The sequence below is a fragment of the Molossus molossus genome, unplaced genomic scaffold (genome assembly GCF_014108415.1).
Source record: "Molossus molossus isolate mMolMol1 unplaced genomic scaffold, mMolMol1.p scaffold_m16_p_10, whole genome shotgun sequence".
Classification (NCBI taxonomy): Eukaryota; Metazoa; Chordata; class Mammalia; order Chiroptera; family Molossidae; genus Molossus; species Molossus molossus.
This window is the reverse complement of record NW_023425345.1, coordinates 47,904,504-47,929,248: the sequence shown is the minus strand read 5'-3', so window position 1 is coordinate 47,929,248 and position 24,745 is coordinate 47,904,504. Positions and strand designations below refer to the sequence as shown.

Sequence of the window (24,745 nt, the reverse complement as noted above, 5' to 3'; positions counted from 1 at the left end):
ATTTTTTGGGATAAATTTTTTTCTGATTTTATGTTACTTTGTTTTTAATTGACTTTTCCCTCTATGCTGAAAGTGACTTCTTGTGCCTCTCCCTCACTGAATAAAGTGTTTTTATTATTGTTGGCTTCAGCACCTATGTGTGTCTTAATATTTGAAGGCATGTAGTCACTATGTCAAAATACTTTGTCTTACTTTGTCTTACTTGTCTTACTTTCTAAAAAAATTGTTCTCACATCCAGGGGCCTTCTGGAATAAGTCATTTCTTTATACTTTCCTGTTCTCGTTTCCTTCTGAACTCAAGTTAAATACAGGAGTAGCTGAGTGAAAGTGAAGTTAAATGGGACTAATTTTCCTAATTCCCTCCTCAAACTAGTTTGATATAAACTGACTACCTGACTGCTCATCCTGAAGAATCTTAAGGGTAAAAAGGCTTCTGAATATTTGTATACTTATTTAACATTTTAAACTATACCCTTAGAAAATGAGTGAATGAATGAATGACACTCTTAGGTACCACCTACAGCAGTGGTTCTAAACCTTCCTAATGCTGCGACCCTTTAATACAGTTCCTCATGTGCTGACCCCCAACCATAAAATTATTTTTGTTGCTACTTCATAACTGTAATTTTGCTACTGTTATGAATTGCCATCAGAAATATGTGTTTTCCGATGGTCTTAGGCGAACCCTATGAAAGGGTCGTTAGACCCCCAAAGGGGTCACAACCCACAGGTTGAGAACTGCTGACCTATGTATTGTGGTTATAGCTTTACCTCTCTCTCTCTCTCTCTCTTTTTGCTGGAGTTGCCATATATTAGCGCTATATACCGATTTATCTCCTATAACTTTTTATAAAGTAGAAAATAGGATACAAAAATCTTAGTATTATTTACTTTTTAATCCTAGATTTTGTGTCTTGGTTCAACATTATTTCTAGATAAACCAGAATCTTGATAAATATTATTCGTGTAAAATAAAGAACTTATTTATGTTTATATTGTAAGATCTGTTTGAAAATCTATTTGACAGTTTAAATTTTGTGAACTCTTTAAAAAAAAAATTTTTTTTTTTTGCTTTTTGAGAGAGGGGGAGGGAGAGGGAGAGAGAAACATCGATGAGAGAAAACATTGATTGACCGCCTCCTGCATGCCCCCCACTGGGGATCAGGCTCACAACCTGAGCATATGCCTGACCAGTGACCTCTTGGTGCATGGGTCATAGCTCAACCACTGAGCCACACCGGCTGGGCTGTGAACTCTTTACTCATACCATTTTTTCTACATGTGGATATTCTTTGAAATACAGGCATTTTCTTTTTTTAATAATGCAAACCTTTCTTGGAGTCATATAGATTGATCATGATACCTAAAATCCATTAGAAGTGGGGAAGTTTTCATGTGTTTGTGCATGTGTGCTAGTTGAATACTTCTTTTGTGTTAAGCACTTTAAATGGATTATGTGATTATGTAGTTTAACCTTTATAATGACTGAAGTGGTTACTACTATATCATACATGAGAAAACAGGCTTTAAAGAGATTAAGGTCACAGCTAGTGACAGACTGGGTGAGGTTTGAACCTAGAGAGTTTTTCTAAACCCTGTGCTAAAGGAATATTCCTGTCTCCGTATGAAAAATACTAGTATTAAAGCTCCAGCACCAAACCTGAAGATGAAGGATATTCTAAATCAAAACATGTCAGAATAGCCCATTTATTTATTTATTTATTTATTTTTATTTATTTATTTTATCCTCACCCGAGGATTTTTTTCCATTTTCTGTACAGATAGAGTGGGAGGGAGAGTGAGGAAGGGAGAGAGAGAGAGAAACATCGACATGAAGGGACACATCGAGTGGCTGCCACCCGCACGACCAACCAGGCTGGGGACAAACTGCAACCGAAGTACGTGCCCTTAGCAGGAACCGAACCCGGGTCTCTCCAGACCGCAGGCCGACGCTCTAACCGCTGAGCCAAACTGGCCAGGGCCAGAATAGCCCATTTAAAGAAGTCTACATACAAAGTCTGACAAAATTGTTCTGAGGTGGAAAAGGTAAGAAAAAATACTTTGGGAGCATTCTCCTAGGGATTAAAAAATCAGCAGTGACATATCAGAAGCATTAGTCAGTTGATTTATGTAGCAAAGAAGCTGGAAAGGAAATAACTATCAAGCTGAAGGAGTTAATTGCCTTAACCTTACTGTGATGTAAACAAGTTGATGGCAGTAGAGCAAATATTCATGATAGTTTAATCCAGAATGATCAAATAAATGTAGATAAATCAACAAAATTACATAGCCTTCAAGGGAGTTTTAAAGGAAATCAAAGCCTACATTGCAGAACCATTGACTCAGATGTGTAATAAGTAGCTGTTGTGCCAGAGTACAGGTTGAATATAAATGTAGATAAATGCCTATATTTAAGAAAGGTTGGGGAGCCCTCTGTAATGAGAGACTGTACCATATCACCAAACTAGGGAATCTTCCATCATCTTTAATAGGGTTGGCAAACTTTTTAAAAAATAGGCCAGATTGTAATTATTTTAGACTTTGCAGAGTGTATGGTTTCTGTTGCATTTATGCAGTTTTGTCATGTACTGCAAAAGCAGCCATAGGCAGTATGTAAAGGAATAAGCATGGCTGTGCTTCAACAAAATTTTATTTCTAAAAACAGCCAGCCCGGCTGGTGTGGCTCAGTAGATTGTGTGTCATCCCATGAACTGAGAGGTCCTGCTTCCTTTCCCAATCAGGGCACATGCCTGGGTTGCGGGCTGGATCCCCAGTAGGGGGCGTGCAGGAAGCAGTTGATCGATGTTTCTCTCACATCGATGTTTCTGTCTCTCTCAAAAAAATCAATAAAACACATTAAAAAAATACTCAGCCAGTTTTTTTACTACTAGCCTATAATAATAGAGAGAATCCCTCCCTATACATCATTAAAAAATAGCCTTTTTTATGGTTTCCCCAAGGGTTTTAAGACTGGGGTTGGGATGAAAGATCCTGCATTAATATTAATGGTTAACATTTGAATAGTTATTATTGCTAGACAATGTCACAAGCACAAGTTTGCCCAAGTCACTAATCACTGAAATACATCACTCAGGATACCTTACTGAATGCCCCCTCATTGTTAACTGAATTTTTTTGGATGGAGGGTTGAATTTGGGGACCAATTTATCTTGGATAGAGGATTGGAAATAAAGAATAAATAGGAGTCTGGCTGGTGTGGCTCAGCGGCTGAGCATGCACCAAGAGGTCGCTGGTTCGATTCCTGGTCAGGGCACATGCCCAGGTTGTGGGCCCGATCCCCAATGTGGGGCAGGCAGGAGGTGGCCAGTTGTTCTCTCTCATCGATATTTCTATCTTTCTCTCCCTCTCACTTCCTCTCTCTCTAAAATCAATAAAGGGGGAAAAATTTAAAAAAGAATAAAGAGGAATAGCCTTGGCCAATTTGGCTCAGCAGTTAGAGCATCAGCCCTTGAACAGTAGAGTCAGGTTTGGTTCCTGGTCAAGAGCACGTACCTTGGTTTCAGGTTCAGTTGTGTGGTAGGCAACCAATTGATGTCTCTCTCACATCGATGTTTCTCTCTCTCTCTCCCTCTGCCCCTTCATCCCTCCCACTCTATCTAGAATTCAATGGAAAGAATATCCTCAGGTGAGGATTAAAAAAAAACAGAAGCAGCAGCATAAAGAGGAGTAGACTGTCCATGAGAGGTTCTGAGAGTCACTGTGGATTCTCTGGGTACTTTAGACATACAAATCAATATAGTATTTAGCATGTTTATGAATTGTGCTTTGTTATTGGCTTAACTGTTTTCAGCATAGTGACAGACGGCTCTTTTTACCAGTATCCCTTTCATTCAACCCTGGCTCTCATTTATCACATCAGTGTCTTTCTCTGGTAGAGTCTGTAATGACAGGATTGAGTTTGGGAATGGGGTGGGAAATAGAATTAAACTTCCTCCTGGCCAGTTATATGTCCCTCTTTCTTTGTATCCAAAGGATCTGATTAAACCCTTTTATCAAAATATTACTAGAAAATACATTGTTAGTATTGCCGGTATAACTTGAAGCAATTTTCTTTTATAGAGGATGGTAGTTACATTCTAGAGTTGCGTTGTTCAATACAGTATAGCCACATTGGACTACTTAAATTACTTAAAACTTAAATAAAATTAAAAATTTAGTTCTTGCCACATTTCAAGTGCTTGATAGAACAGTTCTCTATTGGGCAGCACTGCTGTCTTAATATACTACTGTTACCTGAATGCACTATAATGGCTGGCCTGGGACTCTCATTTCCATGTATTCCAGGGTTTGTATGAGAAAATGAGTGTTAGGTCCTGAAAACCATTTTATGTCAGTGTTTTTTTTTTTTTCATTTCACATTCTAAAAGTTGGTAACTATTGTGATAAATAAAATTTTAAGGTTAGGTCATTCATTCTTCCCAATTGTTTTATGAATATATTTGAAATAGTATTTCCAATACATAACAGAGGCAATGGAAAAGGGCAACCTGGAAGGTAGAAGTACTTTAAGATCATTATATTAGGGATAGTAGATTTAAAAGATATTTCAGCTTGGAAAGGTAGAACCTGGGAAGAGACATTAAAGATTGAAATTTGCGCCCTGGCCAGTTTGGCTCAGTGGTTAGAGCGTCAGCCTGCGGTCTGGAGAGACCCGGGTTCGGTTCCCACTAAGGGCACATACTTCGGTTGCAGTTTGTCCCCAGCCCTGGTTGGTCGTGTGGGTGGCAGCCACTCGATGTGTCCCTTCACGTCGATGTTTCTCTCTCTTCCTTCCTCTCTCTCCCTCCCACTCTATCTGTACAAAAAATGGAAAAAATATCCTCGGGTGAGGATTAAAAAAAAAAAAAAAGATTGAAATTTGCAAATTAAATCATCTGAAAAGTAAACAGAGTTTACCTAAAATCTACAGTGAACATCCGTTCTTAGAAATTTATTTGTGGTAAACCAAAATTAAAAGAAAATTCATTTTGACTGATCATTAACTTACAGAACTTATTAGTAGGGCTAATAAGTAGTCTAGGTAGACTATGACTTCCAGTAATAGAGTCATAAATAGTTAATCATGAAATCAGGTTATAAATAACTTTTCCAGAAACCACAAAGAAGGATAGTCCTGGACATGCACAGCTTGTTTCTTAGGTCTTTTATGGACCACAAATTACTGCCTAGAACCATGAATCTGTATTGTATTCCTATGTTCCTGTTACTGGAAGTTCAAAGCAAAACTGGTATTAAAAACACTGGATTCTTAGATTATAAAGTGGAGTCCAGGTAGCTAGAAGAGATAAACATGAACAAGTTGCAAGTTGTAGAACTGAAGCTTATGACTAATCTAATGAAATGCTAAGACTCTATCATTTTAAATGAATAAATTGGTAATGTGGCATAATTATTTTTAGGGCTGGAAACAGTTAATGCATGAAATGTTCCAGAAGCAGCACAAAATTTCTAAAAATTTGAAATACTCCAACAGGTTTTTAAGCAGATTTCTAAAAGATAAGGAAAGGCAAATGTAACTTGATTGAGGTGATAAACTATTACTTATGTATTTCATCACATGAGTTAAAATAGAGAACACTATTTATTGTAAAATATATATTATAAATTAGTTTATATATTAATCTATGAATACTATAAGCTTAATATTCTTTTTTTTAGAGTACATTAAGATTTTCCTTTTTTTTTAATATGTTGTATTGATTTTTTGAAAGAGAGAGGAAGGGAGGGAGAGAGAGAAATATCAATGTGAGAGAGAAACATCAATTGGCTGCTTCCTGCATGCCCCCTGCCAGGGATCAAGCCTGCAACCAGAGCATGTGCCCTGACTGGGAATTGAACCAGGACCTCTCAGTCCATGGGACAAGGCTCGATCCACTGAGCCACACTGGCCATACAAGTTTTTCCTTTAAAAATTTTATTTATTTGAGAGAGAGAGAGACAAACAATAGTTTGTTGTTCTACTTATTTTTGCATTCATTTGTTGATTCTTGTTTGTGCCCTGACCAGGCATTGAACCCACAACTTTGGTGTATCTGGATAATGCTTACCAACTGAGACACCCAGCCAGGGCTAATCTTACTATTCTTAAGGGAAGAAATGTGAAAAATGTGTAGATTAAACTAGTCAATAGGACATAAATTATTTAGCTGTATGAAAGAGTGGTATATTACATCTTCTGAAAACTTCCTAGATTAAAAAAATATTGTTAATTTTCAAATTGACATTTTACCACATTGAATTAACTCCAACTTAAATATATTATTTTTAGATATTTAGGATAATGGGGGAGAGGTTATATAGTATGGCTTTCCCCAGATAAAGAATTACTCTCACTTACAAACTTTCCCCAGATAAAGAATTAGCTCAATTATAGATCATTACAGGAACACAGTATGACTTTAAAATCCATTAAATTGAGAAGTTGTCTAGAGCAGTGTTTCCTAGGCTTCAATGTACATATGAGTCATATACAGATCTTGATAAATGCGGATTCTTATTCACTAGGTCTGGGGCAGTACCTGTAGTTGTAACAAGTTCCCAGGTGATACTGATACTGTCTTTCTGAGTGAATATCAAGTAGAGTAACCTATGACTATCTGAATTTTTTTTTTTTTTTAAATCCTCACCCGAGGATATTTTTCCATTTTTTGGACAGATAGAGTGGGAGGGAGAGAGAGGAAGGGGGAGAGAGAGAGAAACATCAACATGAAGGGACACATCGAGTGGCTGCCACCTGCACGACCAACCAGGGCTGGGTACAAACTGCAACCGAAGTACGTGCCCTTAGCGGGAACCGAACCCGGGTCTCTCCTAACTGCAGGCCGACGCTCTAACCACTGAGCCAAACTGGCCAGGGCGACTATCTGAATATTTTTAAAGTAATCTTCTGTCTCAGCAAGTCCATCATTTCTAGTTGCTCAGATCAGAATACTTCAAAATTATCCTGGACTCTTGCTCTCTAACACATATCCCACACTTGATCTTATCAGGAAATCTTTATGGCTGTAGTTTGAAAACACAGCTGGAATCTCAGTACTTTTCATCACCCTTGCTACTGGTATAAAAGCCATTGTCATGTCCCCTCTGGATTATTGCAGTAATCTCTTTGCTGGCCTCTACTTTTCCCTTTGCCACTTCTGCTTAAAATCTTCTACAGGCCTGTCTCATTCAAAGAAACAAGTGTATTTACCTTAGTCTTTAAGGTGTTGCATGATTTTAAATTCTATTACCTCTCTATCATCTACTTTTCCTCTCTTTCACTCTATTCTAACTACATTAAATTCTTTTTGTTTCTTGTTCCTCTACTCTGCCTTTGGACTTTCATATTGGCTGTTATTTTGCCTAGAATACAGTTCCTCTAGATACCCACATAATTCTCCCTTGCTTCTTTCAGATAGTTAATTCACGTGTCACTTTATCAGAAAGGCTTTTTTCTAAGCACTGTGTAAAATAACAGCTTCTCCACTTTCTCACTTCTTAACCATGCTAATTGTATGGCTTTTAAAAATAATTGTGTTGTTTTATTTTTCTCCACAGCACTTCTCAACATTTAACACACCAGATATTTTACTTTGTTTATTTTATCTCCCCCACTAGAATATAAAGGCAGGAATTTCTATCTTAATCAGTTATGTACTTAGGGCATTGCCTAATAGTATCTCTCTAGCACTCAATAAAGTCTTTGAATTTAAAAAAAATCTCACAATATGTCATTAAGCCTCTTTTTTAAAACCTTCATTGATAGATTATTCTACCTTCCTTCGGAACAGCCTACTCCATTTTAAGATAACTGCTAACCTTCTCCCTAATCTTTAGGTTCTTTCAGGCTAAACATTCTTACTGCCTTACCTTTCTGCATATGATAAGGTTTCCAAGACTGTCACTAATTTAGACATCTTTCCTGGACATTCATTATTTTGTCTCTAAAGAACAGTAGTAGCACTAAAACAGATGTTGCACATGTAGGCTGAGTGCAACATCTTGTTTTTGACGTTCTGCTTTTATTAAGGGTAGGCTGTGATTGAATTGACTCTTTTTAAGTAACTCTAATCCTGACTCATTTCGAATTTTTAGTCCATTAAAACCTTTAAATTATTCCTATATATGCTACTAATTTTTTTATCTTCTACTTTACAGTTGGTTTTTGAATCAAAGTCAGGCCTTTGCATTTTTTCTTATTTAAGCTAATAGAGAATTTTCCTGACCAGTAGATTTCTTTAAGGTAGAAACTAGCATGTGTAAATTATTTAGGAAACTAATTTAAAAAAATACTTAATATACTTATGGGAGAATAACGGATGAAATTGGTGATTTCTTGTGCCTAAATAATCCAAAAGGTATTTGAATAGTTCATTGCAATCATGTCTTGCTTCAATTTGAGAAAGAATTCTAAGAGTTGATTTAAAAAACAATTTGACCTCAAGCATTTGTTCCCCGTGACTGACCAATTAATTCCCGTTTCCATGTTTCTTACTTACCTCTTTTCACCTTTATTGAAAAATGAAAATTTCTAGTTCTCTAGGCCAGAATAATCTTTGATTCCTTCTCCTTATTTATTTAGTCATCAAATCTCAGAAATTCTTCAGCTCTTTAATTTCTTGCTTTTCTGTTCACTTTACAGACAGTTATCCTACTATGTAAATCTTGGGCTTCTAATATCTTCCCAACTATAATTCATTCTGTGTTTTGCTGGCAGATCATTCTTTTAAAAGAATCATTTATATCACTTTTATCATGTCAGTCTTCTTCAGGGGGATCTATAAGATTGAATTTAAACTTCTCAGTCAACCATTAGAGATACCTCTATAATCTAACCCTACTTGATTTACATTGCTCTGCTGATTGCTTTTGTTACCCCTCATTGTAATCTTTCGGATGAACTTCTTGGCATACATGCTGATCCTTCCTCAGTTGGTTCTCTCTCTCTCCCATTTGCACTCACTCTTGTTCTTGTCAGATTGGTCTAGCTAAATGCTGTTTTTTCTTTTATACTATGTTGCTCCTTTGTTGCCTTGAGCTCAACATATATAATCTGTCACCTTCATTGAAAAATTTAGTCCATCCCTGACCAGTTTTGCTCAGTGGTTAGAGCGTCGGCCCTGGACCAAAGAGTCTCGGGCTCCATTTTGGTCAAGGGCATGTACCTCGGTTGCGGTTAGATCACCGATCCTGGTTGGATCTTGCAAAAGGCAACCATTTGATGTGTCTCTCTTACATGGATGTTTCTCTCTCTCTCCCTCTCTTCCTCCACTCTATCTGAAAATCAATGGAAAAATATCTTTGGATGAGGATTAAAGAAAAATCTAGTCCAAATTGATCTTTTTTTCTTAAGCTCCAATTGTATTTATGTCTGACCACACAATTATCATTTAATCTTTGTTGCTTAATACTTATATAAGGCTTTTCCTTTCAGTAAGACTGTGTGCTTGATGGCAAGGAGTATAAAAGTGTACTGGATTATCCACAAAATTTATGGGCTTGTACTGTGTTCTTTTACGTGTAAAATAATTTCTTACAGTTTTGAGTCTCTTTTAATATTATTGGCAAAGGGCATACGTTAAAGACCTCTATTATAATTCATCCTATAGGAAACCCCTTTTCAAGGAGAAATGAAGAAGAAAACTCTCTATACCCTAAATGTGGGAGATCAGGAGTATGAAGATATGGAAGGTAACTTTTCATATATTTATAAAGCTTGTATGTTGAAAGCAAAACTTAGTGTTTTCGAACTGTTCATTTGTAAATATTTCAAAATACACAAGGAGTTTTTCGTTTACTTATTTTTGTTCTTAAATTCTGAAATAAGCTGCCTAAATAAGAAGTGTGCAATTTTTTCCCTCCTCCCATGTCTCATTTTCTGTTGATCAAGGTTTTTTATTTCATGAGCTTTTTTCTTTTTTTTGATCCTCACCTGAAGACTTTTTTTGCATTTATCTTCAGATAGAGTGGGAGGGAGAGAGTGAGGAAGAGAGAGAGAGAGAAACATCAATGTGAGAGAGACATACTGAGTGGCTGCCACCCACACAACCCCAACTAGGGCTGGGGACAATCTGCAACTGAGGTACGTTGCCCTTAGCGGGAACTGAACCTGGGACTCTGGTCTGTGGGCTGACACTCTAACTCCTGAACCAAACCAGCCAGGGCCATGAGCTTGTTTCTTTTTAAATTTTGGCTTCCTACTTTCTCTATTTATGTTGTATTTTGTTTTGTTTTAAAAATAGCATTGATATTTTTCTCTGTTTCTAAAGTTAGTATTTTAATCTTCACTGTCAACAGAAGAACCTTAGAAGCACTTATACTCTGACCATCCTACTGTACATTTGTAAGTTATAGTCATCCATCATTTTGGTGTGACCCCACCCCCACCCCCCCGAACACCACAAATTAAGTGATATTTGGTACAGGTAGTATTTAAGAGGGTTGTTTTTTTCTATTACTTTTCTTCTGAAAAAAAATCTTAAGTTCCTTTACTGGAAAGTCTAATGGTGATAAACTCTTAAGTTTTTGTATTTATTTTCTTCTCTTCAGAACTATTCAAAGATAGATACACAGTTCTGGATTGATAGTTTTTTCACCCCCTCCTATCACTTATTTAGGCTTTTTTTTTTTTTTTTTCTTGCTGTCAAGAAATCTCTTTTCAGCCTTGTCATTTTTTTTCTTTTTTAGATAAACCTGTCTTTTTTCTCTTTAGCTTTTAATATTGTTTTCATCTTTAATGTTGTACTGTGTTGCTGCATTGTTTCTAGGCACAGATTATTTTCATTTTTCCTGTTTAGCATACCTTGTGTATCTTTTATCTGTTGGATTTTGTGGGTTTTGTTTGTTTATTTTATCATTTCTCAGTCATTACTGCTTTAACCATTGCTTGTCCTTTATTCTTTTCTTCTAGACTTCAATTAGTATGTTAGACTGCGGTCTGACTTCATTTCCTAACCTCTCTTTCACAGGTTACATCGCCTTGTCTATCTCTTACCGTCTAGGTGGTTTTCTCAAATCTCTCTTCTAGTTCACAAATTTTTTTTTCTTCTGGTTTTAGTCTGCTGTTTAGTCATTCTATAATTCTTATATTTAAAGCCAGTTTGTATCTAAATAAATTTATAATAAATAAAGATAATATACAAATATAAAAATAAATTGCTTTCTGTTGATTCTTACTCAAGGCAGTTGATTTTCACAGGTTTGGTAATGTTTGATTATGAACTCATATTTGAGAAATTGAATCTGTGAAATCCTAGAGGACTAAATTACAGATGGTTTCCTCCGGAGGATTTGTTTTTGTTTTTCTTCGAACCTATGCTGGAACCACTAGCACCATTTGGGTGTCTTGGCTTAACATGAGAGTCTCTCAGAAACAGTTACCCCACCTGGGTTGGTCCTAAGAGTTAGTTTCCAGATCCGAACACTAGTGTGGACATTTGCTCTCAGCATGATCCCAAATTTTCTATTTGCATGGTGTTCACATTTCAGCTGATCATTTCTTTTTTTTTTTTCTTTTTTCATTCTCACCGGAGGACATATTTGCATTTATCTTCAGCTAGAGTGAGGAGGAGAGAAAGAGAAACATCAATGTGAGAGAGACACATCAAATGGTTGCCATGCACATGACCCCAACCGGGGCTGGGGACAAACTGCAACCGTGGTACGTGCCCTTAGCAGGAACTGCACCTGGGACTCTCTGGTCTACAGGCCGACTCTCTAACCACTGAGCCAAATCGGCCAGGGCAGCTGGTCATTTCTTTATTTTTGTTTTATTTTATGTTGAATCTTGTTTCCTTTAGTCAGCAATGCCTAACTTTGTATGTTGGTTACATTGCTGGTGGGTGTTTAAATTAGTGCAAACCCTAAGGGGTATAATTTGGTGTATCTGTTCAAATTAGAAATGTAGTACTAGTTGATCTAACAATTTCATTTTTAGGAATTTAATTCGATAAATATACTATTAAAAATGTGAAATGACAAAAGTTTTCCACTGTGGTATTGTTGTAATAGCCAAAGGTTGAAAACAAGTGAATGTTCATCAGTAGGTCAAACAGACAAGCAAAAGCAAACTGGTGTGTATAGTATTCAAGCATTCATGTGTGAAGGAGGTTTGAAAGAACATGAATTAGGATTAACTTGTCTATGCATTCAAAAAATCTTTGGAAGAACAGAGAAGAAATTTAACAGTTGTGAAATGTTGGGTGGAACTGGATGGATAGGTATAGATAGATATAAATGGGAGGTTTGTCAGTATAACCTCTTTTTAACTTCTAAATGTCTGAACTGTGACTATTATTTTTCAATTAAATTCATAAAAAAAATTTTTCATGCCCCTATTAAAAAAATATTGTGCTTAATGAGTATGTTTGTTGTAAGGTATCTAGATCTAATTACTCTGTAGTAGAAAATCCCTTTATAGTACCTAGTCCATGATATTGCCACAGATGAAAGTATATATATGGCTGCTTTACTTTGTAGGTGAAGAAGACAAAGATAATACTGCTACCACTGGTCTGTTGTACAGTGAAGCTGACAGATGTCCAATATGTCTTAATTGCCTATTAGAGAAGGAAATTGGTTTTCCAGAAGGTTGTAATCATGTCTTCTGTATGACTTGTATTCTTAAATGGGCAGAGGTGAGTTTTAAATATACGTATTAAATATTATTGTATTTTAGTTTCCTATCATTATTTCATTCCGCCTAGTCTAAAGAGTTGACACTGCCTTTCACAAATTATTTCACAGTAATATGTGTTCTCCTTACTTTGGAAAAATTTCCCTGTATTATTCTAATTCTGTCAGTATATTTTCTTGTATTCAGCTTTTTGTTCTTTTATTTAAAAATCTAAACACATAGCTTAAAAAAAAAGTTAATAACTTTATAGACATAATAGATGAAGTATTTTTTTCTGGTTGAAATATAGTTATTCATCTTCAGTGTACTTGACCTTCTTGAGATACCTGTGCCTTACTAATAATCACACCTTCCGTCTGCTTTGTGTTTCATATTTTTCAGAGAATTTTTACATAGATTTGTTTTTTGGTTTATTTTTTTTTTGTATCATCCTTGTGGGATAACCAGAGCAGATGTAGTAGTGTCCTCCTTCCATTTTACAGATGAGGAAATTTGGATTTTTTGCATTCTCTAACTTGGCCTAGGTTTCATAGCTTAAAAGGCAGAAATGAATTTAGAACTGCACTTTATAATTTAGTGTGAACTAATGTCAGAGTCTGAGTTAGAGATATTACTGAATTTCTTCATAGATTGTAAAGGATTTAAAAACAGGACATTTCAGACCTTAATGTATTTATTACATTGACTCAGTTTGGGCCTACTTAAGTAGATCATTGTAGGTCATGGTACTGGTATATTGAATATTCATTATAAGGCCCATTGTTATGGGTTGTGAAATAAAAATTGTCATACTAGTCATGCTATATGATCAGAATTAGTAATTTGTCAGTGTGTGAAAATACTAGTAAAGGAGGCAAATTTCAAAAGTATTTTAACAGTTATATTCAAATTGTTTGATGTCCCTAAGCACATTGGAATTAATCACTTATTACATAATTGGGGTTTTGGAATTCTATGATTTACTTATATTTTCATTAATAGTGTAGAAAGGAGAACATAACTGTACACTGACTATGGCTGAGGTTTGGGAGAAGGAAAAAAATATTTGTACCAATTGAATTCATAATAGCATACTTGGAAACAGTTCTATGTTGATTAAACCTAGACGGGCCTTTGGCAGAAAGGGACTAAAGATAGGTGAAATGTATTTTGGGAAAAAGTGTTTTGAGTTTAATTTTTAAATAGAATTATAAACCTCTGTGTTTACAGGAGCATTGACTAATGAAGTAAGAATGCTTATTTTTCTCTGCCACTCAACTAAAGATTTCATCTGTGATGAATTTAGTGCATCTTGGTTTGCTTTGTGATTAAATATTTTTAAAACAGATTTTGCTTCCAGTGGAGAAGCAGCAGTATTACTGGATGGGTGCAAGGCTCCTCCAGTTCATTGCTTTTCATAAAATTGTATTCAGTGGTTACATAATTGTGAGGTTCAACAACATAATCTATGTATGTGTTTTTCTCTATGAAAATTATAATTTATAAAATAGATAACAATTCTTCTTTCTTCCTTACATTCTACATGCATCTTTCACAAAACCATAAGCTTTATTATGGTGTGCATGTTCTAGGTTCGCTAGGATATGTATCTAGAATTGGAACTACTAAGCTGTATATTATGTACATATTTAGCCCTACCAGACACTGCTAAACTTAGCTATGTTTTTAACTCCTGAATATTTTTAAGTTGAAAATGATCACTAATACATAGTGTTGCAATTGACACCTTTCTTACATGTAATATTTTCTTTTGTGTTACTCCTTTGGATATAGATGTTTTGAAGCCAAACTGCTTTTAAAAGACAGTGCTTAAGCCCTGGCCAGTTTGGCTCAGCGGTTAGAGCGTCGGCCTGCGGTCCGGAGAGACCCGGGTTCGGTTCCCGCTAAGGGCACGTACTTCGGTTGCAGTTTGTCCCCGGCCCTGGTTGGTCGTGCGGGTGGCAGCCACTCGATGTGTCCCTTCACGTCGATGTTTCTCTCTCTCTCCCTTCCTCTCTCTCCCTCCCACTCTATCTGTACAAAAAATGGAAAAATATCCTCGGGTGAGGATAAAAAAAAAAAAAAAAAAAAAAAAGACAGTGCTTAATCTGCTGTATTATCCTAAATTGTGATGGGGTTGGGTGGGGGTGTTGTGGTATTATTTAAACCAAAGTAATTAACCATGAAAGTGGAGCATAAACAATATTTCTGAATTGTTTTATTGTCTCTAATAGGTATAGCAGCCATCAAATCAGTTAAGCCATTAAATAAAGCAGTAAGAAGAGCACAATCTACTAATAAATTGATCATTACATACAATAAATGAATACTGATTAACAAAATCACTTAGTCTTTGAACTAAAACTTTAGTTTGAATCTTTTATTGGTATGATAAAAATTAGATGTGTTTTGAAGCATGTATATATGCTTTGACAAATAGAATCAGATTGTATTTACTTTTTTTGTTAATCCTCACCTGAGGATATTTTTCTATTGATTTTTAGATAGAATGGAAGGAAGGGAGTGAAAGAAACATCAATGTGAGAGAGACACATCGATTGGTTGCCTCCTGCACGACCCTGACCAGGGCTGGGGATTGAACCTACAACCCAGGTAGTGTCCTTAATCGGAAATCAAACCAGAAACCCTTTGGTCCGTGGGCCAATGCTCTTAACCACTGAGCAAAGTTGTCCAGGGCTTCACTAGTTGTTTTTTTCTCGTGGCTTTTAAGTATTAAGCTCTTCCCTCTCATTTTCCTCAAACCACTCCTGTTTTTAAAGAGGAGGCATGCAGTTTACTTTGGATTTCAGGATTGGGAAATAAATGTCTATATTTAGAGCCTCCTAATTGGCCAGGACCTATGCTAAGGCTTTCTTATAGATTTTTTTCATTTAAATCACTCTGTCATCAAGCAGGGGTGGCTCAGTTGGTTGAGCGTTGTCCCATTTCCATGCACCAGGAGATTGCCGTTTCGATTTCCGTCAGGGCACATGCCTGGGTTGTAGACTCGATCTTCAGTAGGGGGCATGCAGGATGCAGCCAGTGGATTTTTTTCTCTCATCGATGTTTCTATATCTCTCTCCCTCTCCCTTCCTGTCTCTGAAATAAATAAAAACATTTAAAATAAATAAATAAATCACTGTGTCAGTGTTTATTTGATACTAAAGGATGGGATTCTGAATACTGAATTGTTTCTAAATACCTCAAGGAATAGCCTAAAATTAAAATAATTTAAAAATATTGAGTCATAGTTTAAAATTTTACTAATGTTCACTTCTAGTAGGAAGGTAGAAATCAAAGTGAGATTTACAGCAGTTGGAAATATACATAGTAAGAAAATAGCACAAAATGTATTCAGGATCATCTTCCTAGTCTTGTATGTCTTTCAGAGAAATTCAGCTGAGTTATCTGAAAATTTGTATATAAGGTTCACTGAAATATGATTCAGAATGGATATCGAGAACCAAAAAGAAGGACTCATTTATTTATCTTCACCTTAACATTTTAGGCATTGAAGAATTCTGCTCTGTAAGGAACAAGTAAAGTTAAGGTATATAATAACCTAGTATATTTGGACACATTTCTGAACTTTCTTGTACTTTTCAGGTATCTATATCCAAAGTCAAAGTTCCAGCTCTAAAATTTTGGTTCCTTGGTTATTTAAAACAAAAGCCGTATAAGGACTTGAAAGTGATTAAGTAACTGAAATTAGTCTTTAGGTAGTATTTCATAGAATCCACTTTACCTAGGTCAAAAAGATCCAGGATAATGGAACCTGTGGTGGCCTAAATGGCCCATAGCCTAATTGCCTTGCCCTTGAGGACAGGTTAAGCATGTCCACTATAACTAGTTTCAAGGAACTCATAATAGGTAAGTAAGCTTATTGGTTTATAAAAGTGTAGAAGTGGAATATTGAACTAAAGTAAACAAAGACAAGTAATTGACACTTATGGAAAGTTGAAATATTTGTTAAAGCATCAATATTAGAGCTGAGAATCTGAAATTAAACAAAAGAAAGCCTTTAAACTGATGAAATATGTGTAGAGCCAATACACTAAAGTTTATCTGCCACTCAGAAAGTTGTTTATTTTACCCATACTGTGAGCCAAAACACAGTCTAAACATACTGAGAGTTTTTAACTTTCATACGGTTTAACTTTGGTCATCTGAATTTGCATTTTTAGGTACAGTCATGCACTGCATAATGACATTTCTATCCACTACAGACCGTGTATACCACAGTGGTCCCATAAGATTATAATGGAGCTAAAAAACTCTATCGCCTTGAAGTCATAGCCATCATAGTGTCATAGAACCATGCATTACTCCATGTTTGTGGTGATGCTCGTGGAAACAAACCCACTGCACTGCCAGTTATATAAAAGGATGGCACATACTATTATGTACATAATAATCACTATAAAATGAATGACTGTGTTACTGGTTTATGATTGTGCTATATGTGCTCTACTTTTTATTGTTATTTTAGAATGTACTTTTTCTACCTATTAAAAACTTGCTATAAAACAGTATGCTGTGTTAATCTGGCAGCAATCTCATACTTCTTGTGAGTACCATATCTCTTGAGTGCATCATTTTCTCTTGTGCTTGATTTAGTCTCTGTTGTTTTTTATAGTAACATGCTGTTCAGGCTTATAGCCTAAGAAGCAGTAGGCTATACCATGTAGTGTAGGTATGTGTAAGTGCACTCTATGATGTTCGCACAACAACGTAGTCTCCTACTGATGCAATCACATAATGACACACTTTTCAGAACATGTCCTCGTTCATTGTTAAACAGCCCATAACTATTAATAATTAGAAAGGCAAAGTCTGACACGTGGCTGTAGTAGTGACAACTAATCACAATTATGATCCCCTATAGACAAGAAAATACCCCCTTCATGCACACACACTGGTTAAGAAAATAGGATTTATGATTTGGCAGGTTGCCAAGAAGTTAAAATTTTGGTCTTTAAAAGGTTAAAGTTTGAGAACTTGGAAACTTTTCATCCTCAAAGTGTTCAAGAGTTTTACTCTATTTAAAGGGACATGCAATAATATATGTGATTATGACGTTCTTGATATACACCAGGGTTCTTTTATAAGTCATATAAAATATTTTTCTTTTAAGTGATTTTTGAAATGTCATTAATTTTTTTACTATAAGCATATTATCCTTCCTCAGTTTATTTATTATCTCAGTCTTCCATTTCATATCAAATGCTGACAGCTTTAGTTTGAGAAAGTAAGGTTAATGAAATCAAAATGGGACAGGTGGCAAAGGTATGTTTTCTCTCGAGACTAGAAATGAAGAGGGTCTTAACTATAGTGACGTACAGTTCTTGAAGAAATCAAACAACAGTGTTCAATGCAGACAGGTGAGGAGTATGTTTTTGAATTAATACATATCAAAAATTAAAATACAACTAACTGAATTATATCTTCACTACTGATATATTTTATATACAGATGTTCCTTTATGCAGTGAATACATTTCTACGCATAATTCTGGTGATTAGACTGGTTTTCAATTACATAATTAAGCAAACTTTTATTGTCTGGATTTTTTTCTGTCAGTTTTTCCTAAAATTTATATATATATATTTTTATTCCTGAACTAAACCAAATCTCTCTGTTATGAGTAGTGCTACTGTTAGTCTTTACCTTTATCATTTATAAGGCATTGTCAAATACATATTTCATTTAATTATTACAACCTGTTCAGTAGGTGATTTAGGGCTGTTTATCTTCATCCTTAAAGTGGGTTAGAGAGATAGCTAGTTCTGATTTTGCCAGAACTTGAATTTTTCCATATCCCCATTGTTTTTACCTTGTAGATTAATTCTCTGGTAAAACCTTTGGTATCACAAAGAAAAATTTTACTTTGTGAACACTTATTACCTAAAGCATATATATAACAGACTTCCACTTAATAGTCTATTTTTACCAGTTGATTAAATTAATGTATATTTCTGTATAGCCTAATTTTAAATATCAGTTTGTAAACTGATTTATACAGGTAGTTTACAGAATTTTCTGTTGTTACATTAGAAAAAGACACTCAACTATTAAATGTCAAAAGAAATTAAGATTAAAAGTAATTCTACCCAACTGTTGTAATGTATCTTTGAGAACCAGAAAGGGTTCCCATTGAGTAGTTAGATAAGATACTTTCTTGGTGTTAATTTTTACTCATAGCCATTTGTCCTTTAGGAATACATTCCTGAAAGCTGTTATAAAGAACCAGTTTCACTAATATGTATTGACAAGGACTATCTTGAAAGAACTGATTAAGTGTGATAGGGAACATACAGGCTGACTACAGGTGAGCACTTGTTTTGGAGGTCCAGGCTAGGTATCTAGGAACCATCAACCTGAAAGGATAGGTCTGGTGAATAGCTTTAAAATAAGCATCAACGTCTAATGGTGTGCATTTCTAAATTATATTTATTTGATTTTGAACTGAAGTTTTATATAATGTGCTGTATTTTTTAGTAGGAGAGATAGATGTTCTAGAGATTCCCATGAACAGACAAACCTTGATATAAGCACTGGTACTGATCTTTAGTCTTTAAGCACTTATCTTTAACACTTGCTTCTCTCTCTCTAGGAGGGGCTATCTGTAGGCAGCCTTTGTGATTGAGGATAGAGCAGCAGCAGGAAGGAAGAAATATTAGAAATCAAGAATCCTGAATTCCCAAATAAGGAAGGTTTCCTGTTCTTATATTTAAATATGGGTTTGTCTGAGCTGGGAATTTACAACGCTTCAGAATACTAGGGTATGTTTTACTGAAATCATTAGGAAGATTGTTTTTTCTATCAAAATTGCCTCCTTAACTGATACAATCTTAGTACAGAGCATTCACAGTAAAATGTAAGCTCTGTTTTTATATACATACGACGATGTAAAGTAGTGACCAAATTTTATATTTTGTAGCTGTATCACAAAGTTGAATGGTGATATGGATTGCTTTGATTATGAAATAATTAAATTAGATGCTTTAAAAATTATTAAAGTGGCCCTGGCCAGTTTGGTTCAGCGCTTGGAGCGTCGGCCCAGGGACAAAGAGTTATGGGTTTGATTCTGGTCAAGGGCACGTACCCTGGTTGTGGTTCGGTCCCCTGCCCTGGTCGGGCCATGCGGGAGGCAACCAGTCGATGTGTCTCTCTGTCTCTCTCTCCCTCCTTTCTCTCCCCCTCCCTCCCTTTCACCCACTCTATCTGAAGATAAATGTAAAAATATCCTTGGGTGAGGATAAAAAGTCTGTGTGTGTGTGTGTGTGTGTGTGTGTATAGAAGTGAAAGCCATGTTGATTTAAATAGGTGAATAATTAATAGGTTGATTTATGAATAGGTTGTACGTAAGGAATCAAAATGGTAAATAATCAAGGGGTATTTATTTTTTTTGTATATAAGTAAGACAAAATTTGGGATAATTTCCTCCAAAACTAAAATTATCTTAAGCAGAATAGGTAGGTATGTTAGTTAAAAATTTTCTACAGTAGTTTTAAATGTGAATTTTTAAAACCACACAACTTAAAAACTAAATTAGTTTAGTGACACAAACTCTGAAAACTAAAATTAAGATGTCTTTGGATTTTCCCACTGGGTATCGCTGGATCTAAGGATGAAGTACCTTTAGAAATGCCTTCAAGTTAGGGCAATGCAAACACTTTAAAAATTTTTGTAAATCTTTTTTAGTAAAGCTATTTGATTATCACATTATGTGTAATTTATGCCTTAATATCTACTAATGATATCTTTGAACTTTGATATGTGTTGAAGTAGCTATTTATACTTTTCTTACAGTATACATTAACAAAAAAAATTGAATATCTTAATTTTTTAAAATATTTTAACTTATTGAAGTGTGCTATGAAGACTTAACTCAGAATAACTGAATTTCTTTTTTATTTCTGCTATGAAATGCTTTGCTAAACTGTTCCAAGGTCAGAAATGGATATCATCATTTTTCAGTGGCCATAGCAGAGATATTTTGTCTACTTGAGACAGCTTGTTTTCTGAGCTATGCTTTTGTTAACTTGGAGAGGATGACTTGATGTTAAGAAATGTTTCTGATGACTGAGCCTGAGCCAAAGAAAATCTATTAATTTATTTTCTATTGTTAACTAGGTTATTTTAGGAAATGTAATATATGCAAATTGTGATAGCAGTGTTTTTTCAACTACTACTATTTTATCCGTTTTGTTTTGTTTTCTTTATTGATTTTTAGAGAGAGGAAAGGAGAGGGAAAGAGAGAGAAAAACATCAGAGAGAATATTGGTTGGCTGCCTCCTGCATGCCTCCCACTAGGGGATTGAGCCCACAACCTGGGCATGTGCCCTGACCCCGAAATCAAACTGGCAACCTCTTGGTGCATGGGTTGATGCTCAACCACTGGGCCACACCGGCTAGGCTCGTTTTGTTTTTATAATAGCAGTGGAACCCTTCAAATGAAACTTTAGACAAATCCATGGCAATTATGCTGAAGGAAAAAAGAATAAAAACAAAATCTTGCCCAGCTGTTGTGACTCAGTGGTTGAGTGTTGACCTATGCACCAAGAGGTCACTGGTTCGATTTCCGGTCAGGGTACATGCCTGGGTTGCCGGCCCCAGTCCTCAGTGGAGGGCATGCAGGAGGTGGCCAATTGATGTTCTCTCTCATCGGTGTCTCTATCTCTCTCCCTCTCCCTTCCTCTCTCAAATCAATAAAGAAAAATTATTTTAAAAATAAAAATTAAATCTTACTCAGAATCCAATTATTTAAAACAGATCAAAATGGAATGGCTCTGGCTAAAACTGTCAATTTGAACATTATAAAGGAAAAAGTGCCATTTAGTTGATGTCAACAGAGGAAATTTAATAAAGAAGAAAATGGGATTGTGTAATTTCAGAGTTTTTGAAAGATTCAATGCATCTGATATAGATAAATTTTTTGAATACAGGGAGTAGCTTTCTTTGGGCCTTAGTAAGTGTTACATATTGAAATATATATAATAAAATGATCAACTTTAATTTTCATACATCATGAACTTTGCAAATTCCAACAAAAGAAAGTCATTAAGAACACACACCTTCACATGTATATGTATATCATATTGTGGGTTATCTTTTTATTAATGGACTAGCCTTTTTTATTGTTAGTCCAACGAAGCTAGCTGGTGGACTTTATACAATACTTAATATATGCCACACACTGTTCTAAGATTATTCATTCCTTTTTACTCATAAACACTTTAGAAATAAGTTCTGTTATTATCCCCATTTTCACTAATAAGATAACTGAGACCCACACAGAGAGGCTATGTAACTTGCTCAAGGTTATACCCAAGGACAAGCTATAAAAGTAGAATATAAATCCAGAGCCTCTACATATTAAGACTAATAGTTGTTTTTTTTTTAATTGAAGGAAACACATTTTGATTTATTATTTTATCTTTTTAGGAATGTTTATCAAAATTTATTTTAAAAATAGAAATAAAAATATATTTTGAAACTTTGGTAAAAATAAGTACTTGTAAATTTTTACTTATAAATATTCTTTTGAATTATAAATGCACTAATATCACCTCTAGACTAAGAATTACATAGAGTAAGTGCTAGTGTGGTTAAACAATCACATATTCATGATGTTGAATTCTTTGAACTATAATTGCTACTTGCAGTGCATTAAAAAGATGTGAACAAGTTTGTCATTACTTGTAGTGAAGCTTCTTTTTTTTTGTTTTTAATCCTCACCAGAGGATATCTTTCCTTTTTTTTTTTTTTTTTCTTTATTGGTTTCAGAGAGAGAGGAAGGGACAGGGAGAGAGAGAGAGAGAAACATCAATGAGAGAGAACATCGCTTGGCCAATTCCTGCATGCCCCCCACTGGGGATTTGGCCCATAACCTGGGCATGTGCCCTGACCGGGAAATGAACCCGCGACCTCTTGGTGTGTGGGTCAACGTTCAACCACTGAGCCACACCAGCCAGGCCAGAGGATATCTTTCAGTTGATTTTTATGTAGAGTGGGAGGGAGGAAAGGGGGAGAGAGAGAAACAGAAACAAACATCCATGTAATAGAGACACATTAATTGGTTGCCTCCCCAGTGACCCCAACCAGGGTCAGGGATCGAACCTGCAACCTATTTAATATAGTATGGTCACATTTCCTAATTCAGATGTGGTAAAGCATTTTATCAAGACCTACTTACTTAATTTTAAATGAATAATAAGAGTAACTCAGTTTATATTTTGACTGCTCCCAAAGTGAGTCTTGAGCTTTGTGAAAATGTGCTATATAATTAAGGGCTGCGCATAGTCTGAACTACCTGTACTTGTACAAGTATATCTTGATGTATGCCCAATGGTAAAAAATCACAACATTTTTGACTAGGGAATATAAGATGATTTATCAGAATTCTTTTATGATCTGTGGTCTTTTAGAGTGTTACTATTAAATTGTTGAAATTTTTTTAAAATTATTTTTAAGTTATTAAACCACAGGTATCAGTAATATCGCCTTTTAGTATTTCCTCATAGGCTACAGAAGAAGGGTACATATCTACCCTTCTTCTCTAGTAGACAACTCCATCTTAAATTGTTTAGATAAAATAAACCCATTCCTGTACAAATATTTAGTAGTATTGTCAGAAACTCTTATAGTTTATGCACATTAATTTTTAAGGTATAGGAAATATATGTACATCACAATTAAGTTGATCGAATCATAGAGTGATTAAAGGACAGTTTTTCTTGATCTATAAAGAATGCCTGAAGATTCCGTTGAAAAAGACCAACAACCTAATAAAACTATGCAAAAAGCATGAATCGTTGTTTGGTTTTTTTTAAGCAATTTGAATAGCCCTTAAAAATATGAAAGTGTGCTCAACCTAATTCATAACAGGAAATGTAGAGTTAAAACTATTATGGTATACCATGCTGTTAAGAGTGAGGCAGCTCTGAAATAGTACTAAGATACATAATTAAGAAAAACAAAATTTTAGTTCATATGAATTAATTGTATTTTATATTAAAAAGATAACATTTATATACATAGCATTGGTTATTTCCAAAAGGATATATAAGAAACTACTTCTGGAGAGGGCGACATCTAGGTGGCTGGGGGGAAGAGTGGAAGAATCTTTAAAAAAATTTTATTGCCAGTTTAACGGCCTATTCAAAATAATCAATTATTGGAGATACTATTGTCATAGAATATTAAAATCTGTAAGGGACCTGCACATGCCATTTCTTTTACAGCTGATTTAGAGTTGCCTAAGAGGTTTTATATCACAGAGCTATTGATTTTAGCCCAGCTCTCCTTTCTTTATACCAGTAGTTCTCAACTGGATAAGCAGGTCTTAATAGGTATTGTCTTGATAACAGAGATCCTATCTATCTTCATCATTGTATTCCACTTACCTAGCATACAACTAGATATTCAATACATATTTGAATGAATGAAACAAATTTAACATGTTTGTTATTTTGTGGCATAATACAAAGTATTTTATCTTCACCTTTGAAAGAAGAAAAAAATGTTTTTTCTGTTTCCTGTTCTGATGGAAAACTATTCATACTGTGTTTGTTATAGATTAATTTTGATTTATTCTAAGGAAACATTTCTAAAGTTACAAATTGTTAATCATTTTTCAGACACTGGCTTCATGTCCTATTGACCGAAAACCTTTTCAAGCAGTGTTTAAAGTCAGTGCATTGGAAGGTTGTGTTAAGGTAAGGCTTAGATTTTATCTTGCAACATGAACAGTATAAATACAAACTTAATTCAGTTTTGTTTTAAAACATTTCCAGTTTGAATAAATTTGTGACCTGTTCAATTTTAGGTTTAATAAGTGATTATCATTCCTCCTAAGCATGACAAGCCCAGACTTTCCTACAAGGATTCAGAAATTCTGACTTTTTTTTCTTTGCCCCCTAAAAAGGACATAGTAATGGTAGCCATGTTATGTTTTCCACAAAATGTATTAGCTTTCTAAAAAGTTTCACATTAAGTCTTAGTTATAGAATATTTCAATTTAGAATATTTTTAGTGTGAGTACTTCTGTACTTCAAAACATTTATTGATTAATTAGTGCTTTGAATACATTTTTTAACTGAAAAAAAATTTTTTTAAATTTATTTTTAA

The 24,745-nt window shown here is 35.0% G+C and overlaps 1 protein-coding gene across 14 annotated transcripts in view; it reads left to right on the top strand.

Annotated features, from left to right (window-relative positions):
- Positions 1-24,745, top strand: part of SCAF11 (SR-related CTD associated factor 11) — a 78,731-nt gene that overhangs the window by 24,363 nt on the left and 29,623 nt on the right. For 2 of the 14 annotated variants that reach the window (XM_036250699.1, XM_036250696.1), the window contains exons 1-4: positions 9,640-9,690; positions 10,273-10,342; positions 12,478-12,635; positions 24,256-24,333. In XM_036250699.1, coding sequence (XP_036106592.1) covers positions 9,658-9,690; positions 10,273-10,342; positions 12,478-12,635; positions 24,256-24,333 — 339 coding nt within the window. In that variant the 5' untranslated portion in view covers positions 9,640-9,657. Of the gene's footprint in view, positions 1-9,606; positions 9,691-10,268; positions 10,343-12,477; positions 12,636-15,939; positions 15,944-16,121; positions 16,164-17,789; positions 17,995-19,226; positions 19,396-24,255; positions 24,334-24,745 lie in introns of those variants that run through there. The other 12 variants (XM_036250709.1, XM_036250698.1, XM_036250697.1 and 9 more) reach the window with 11 other exon arrangements.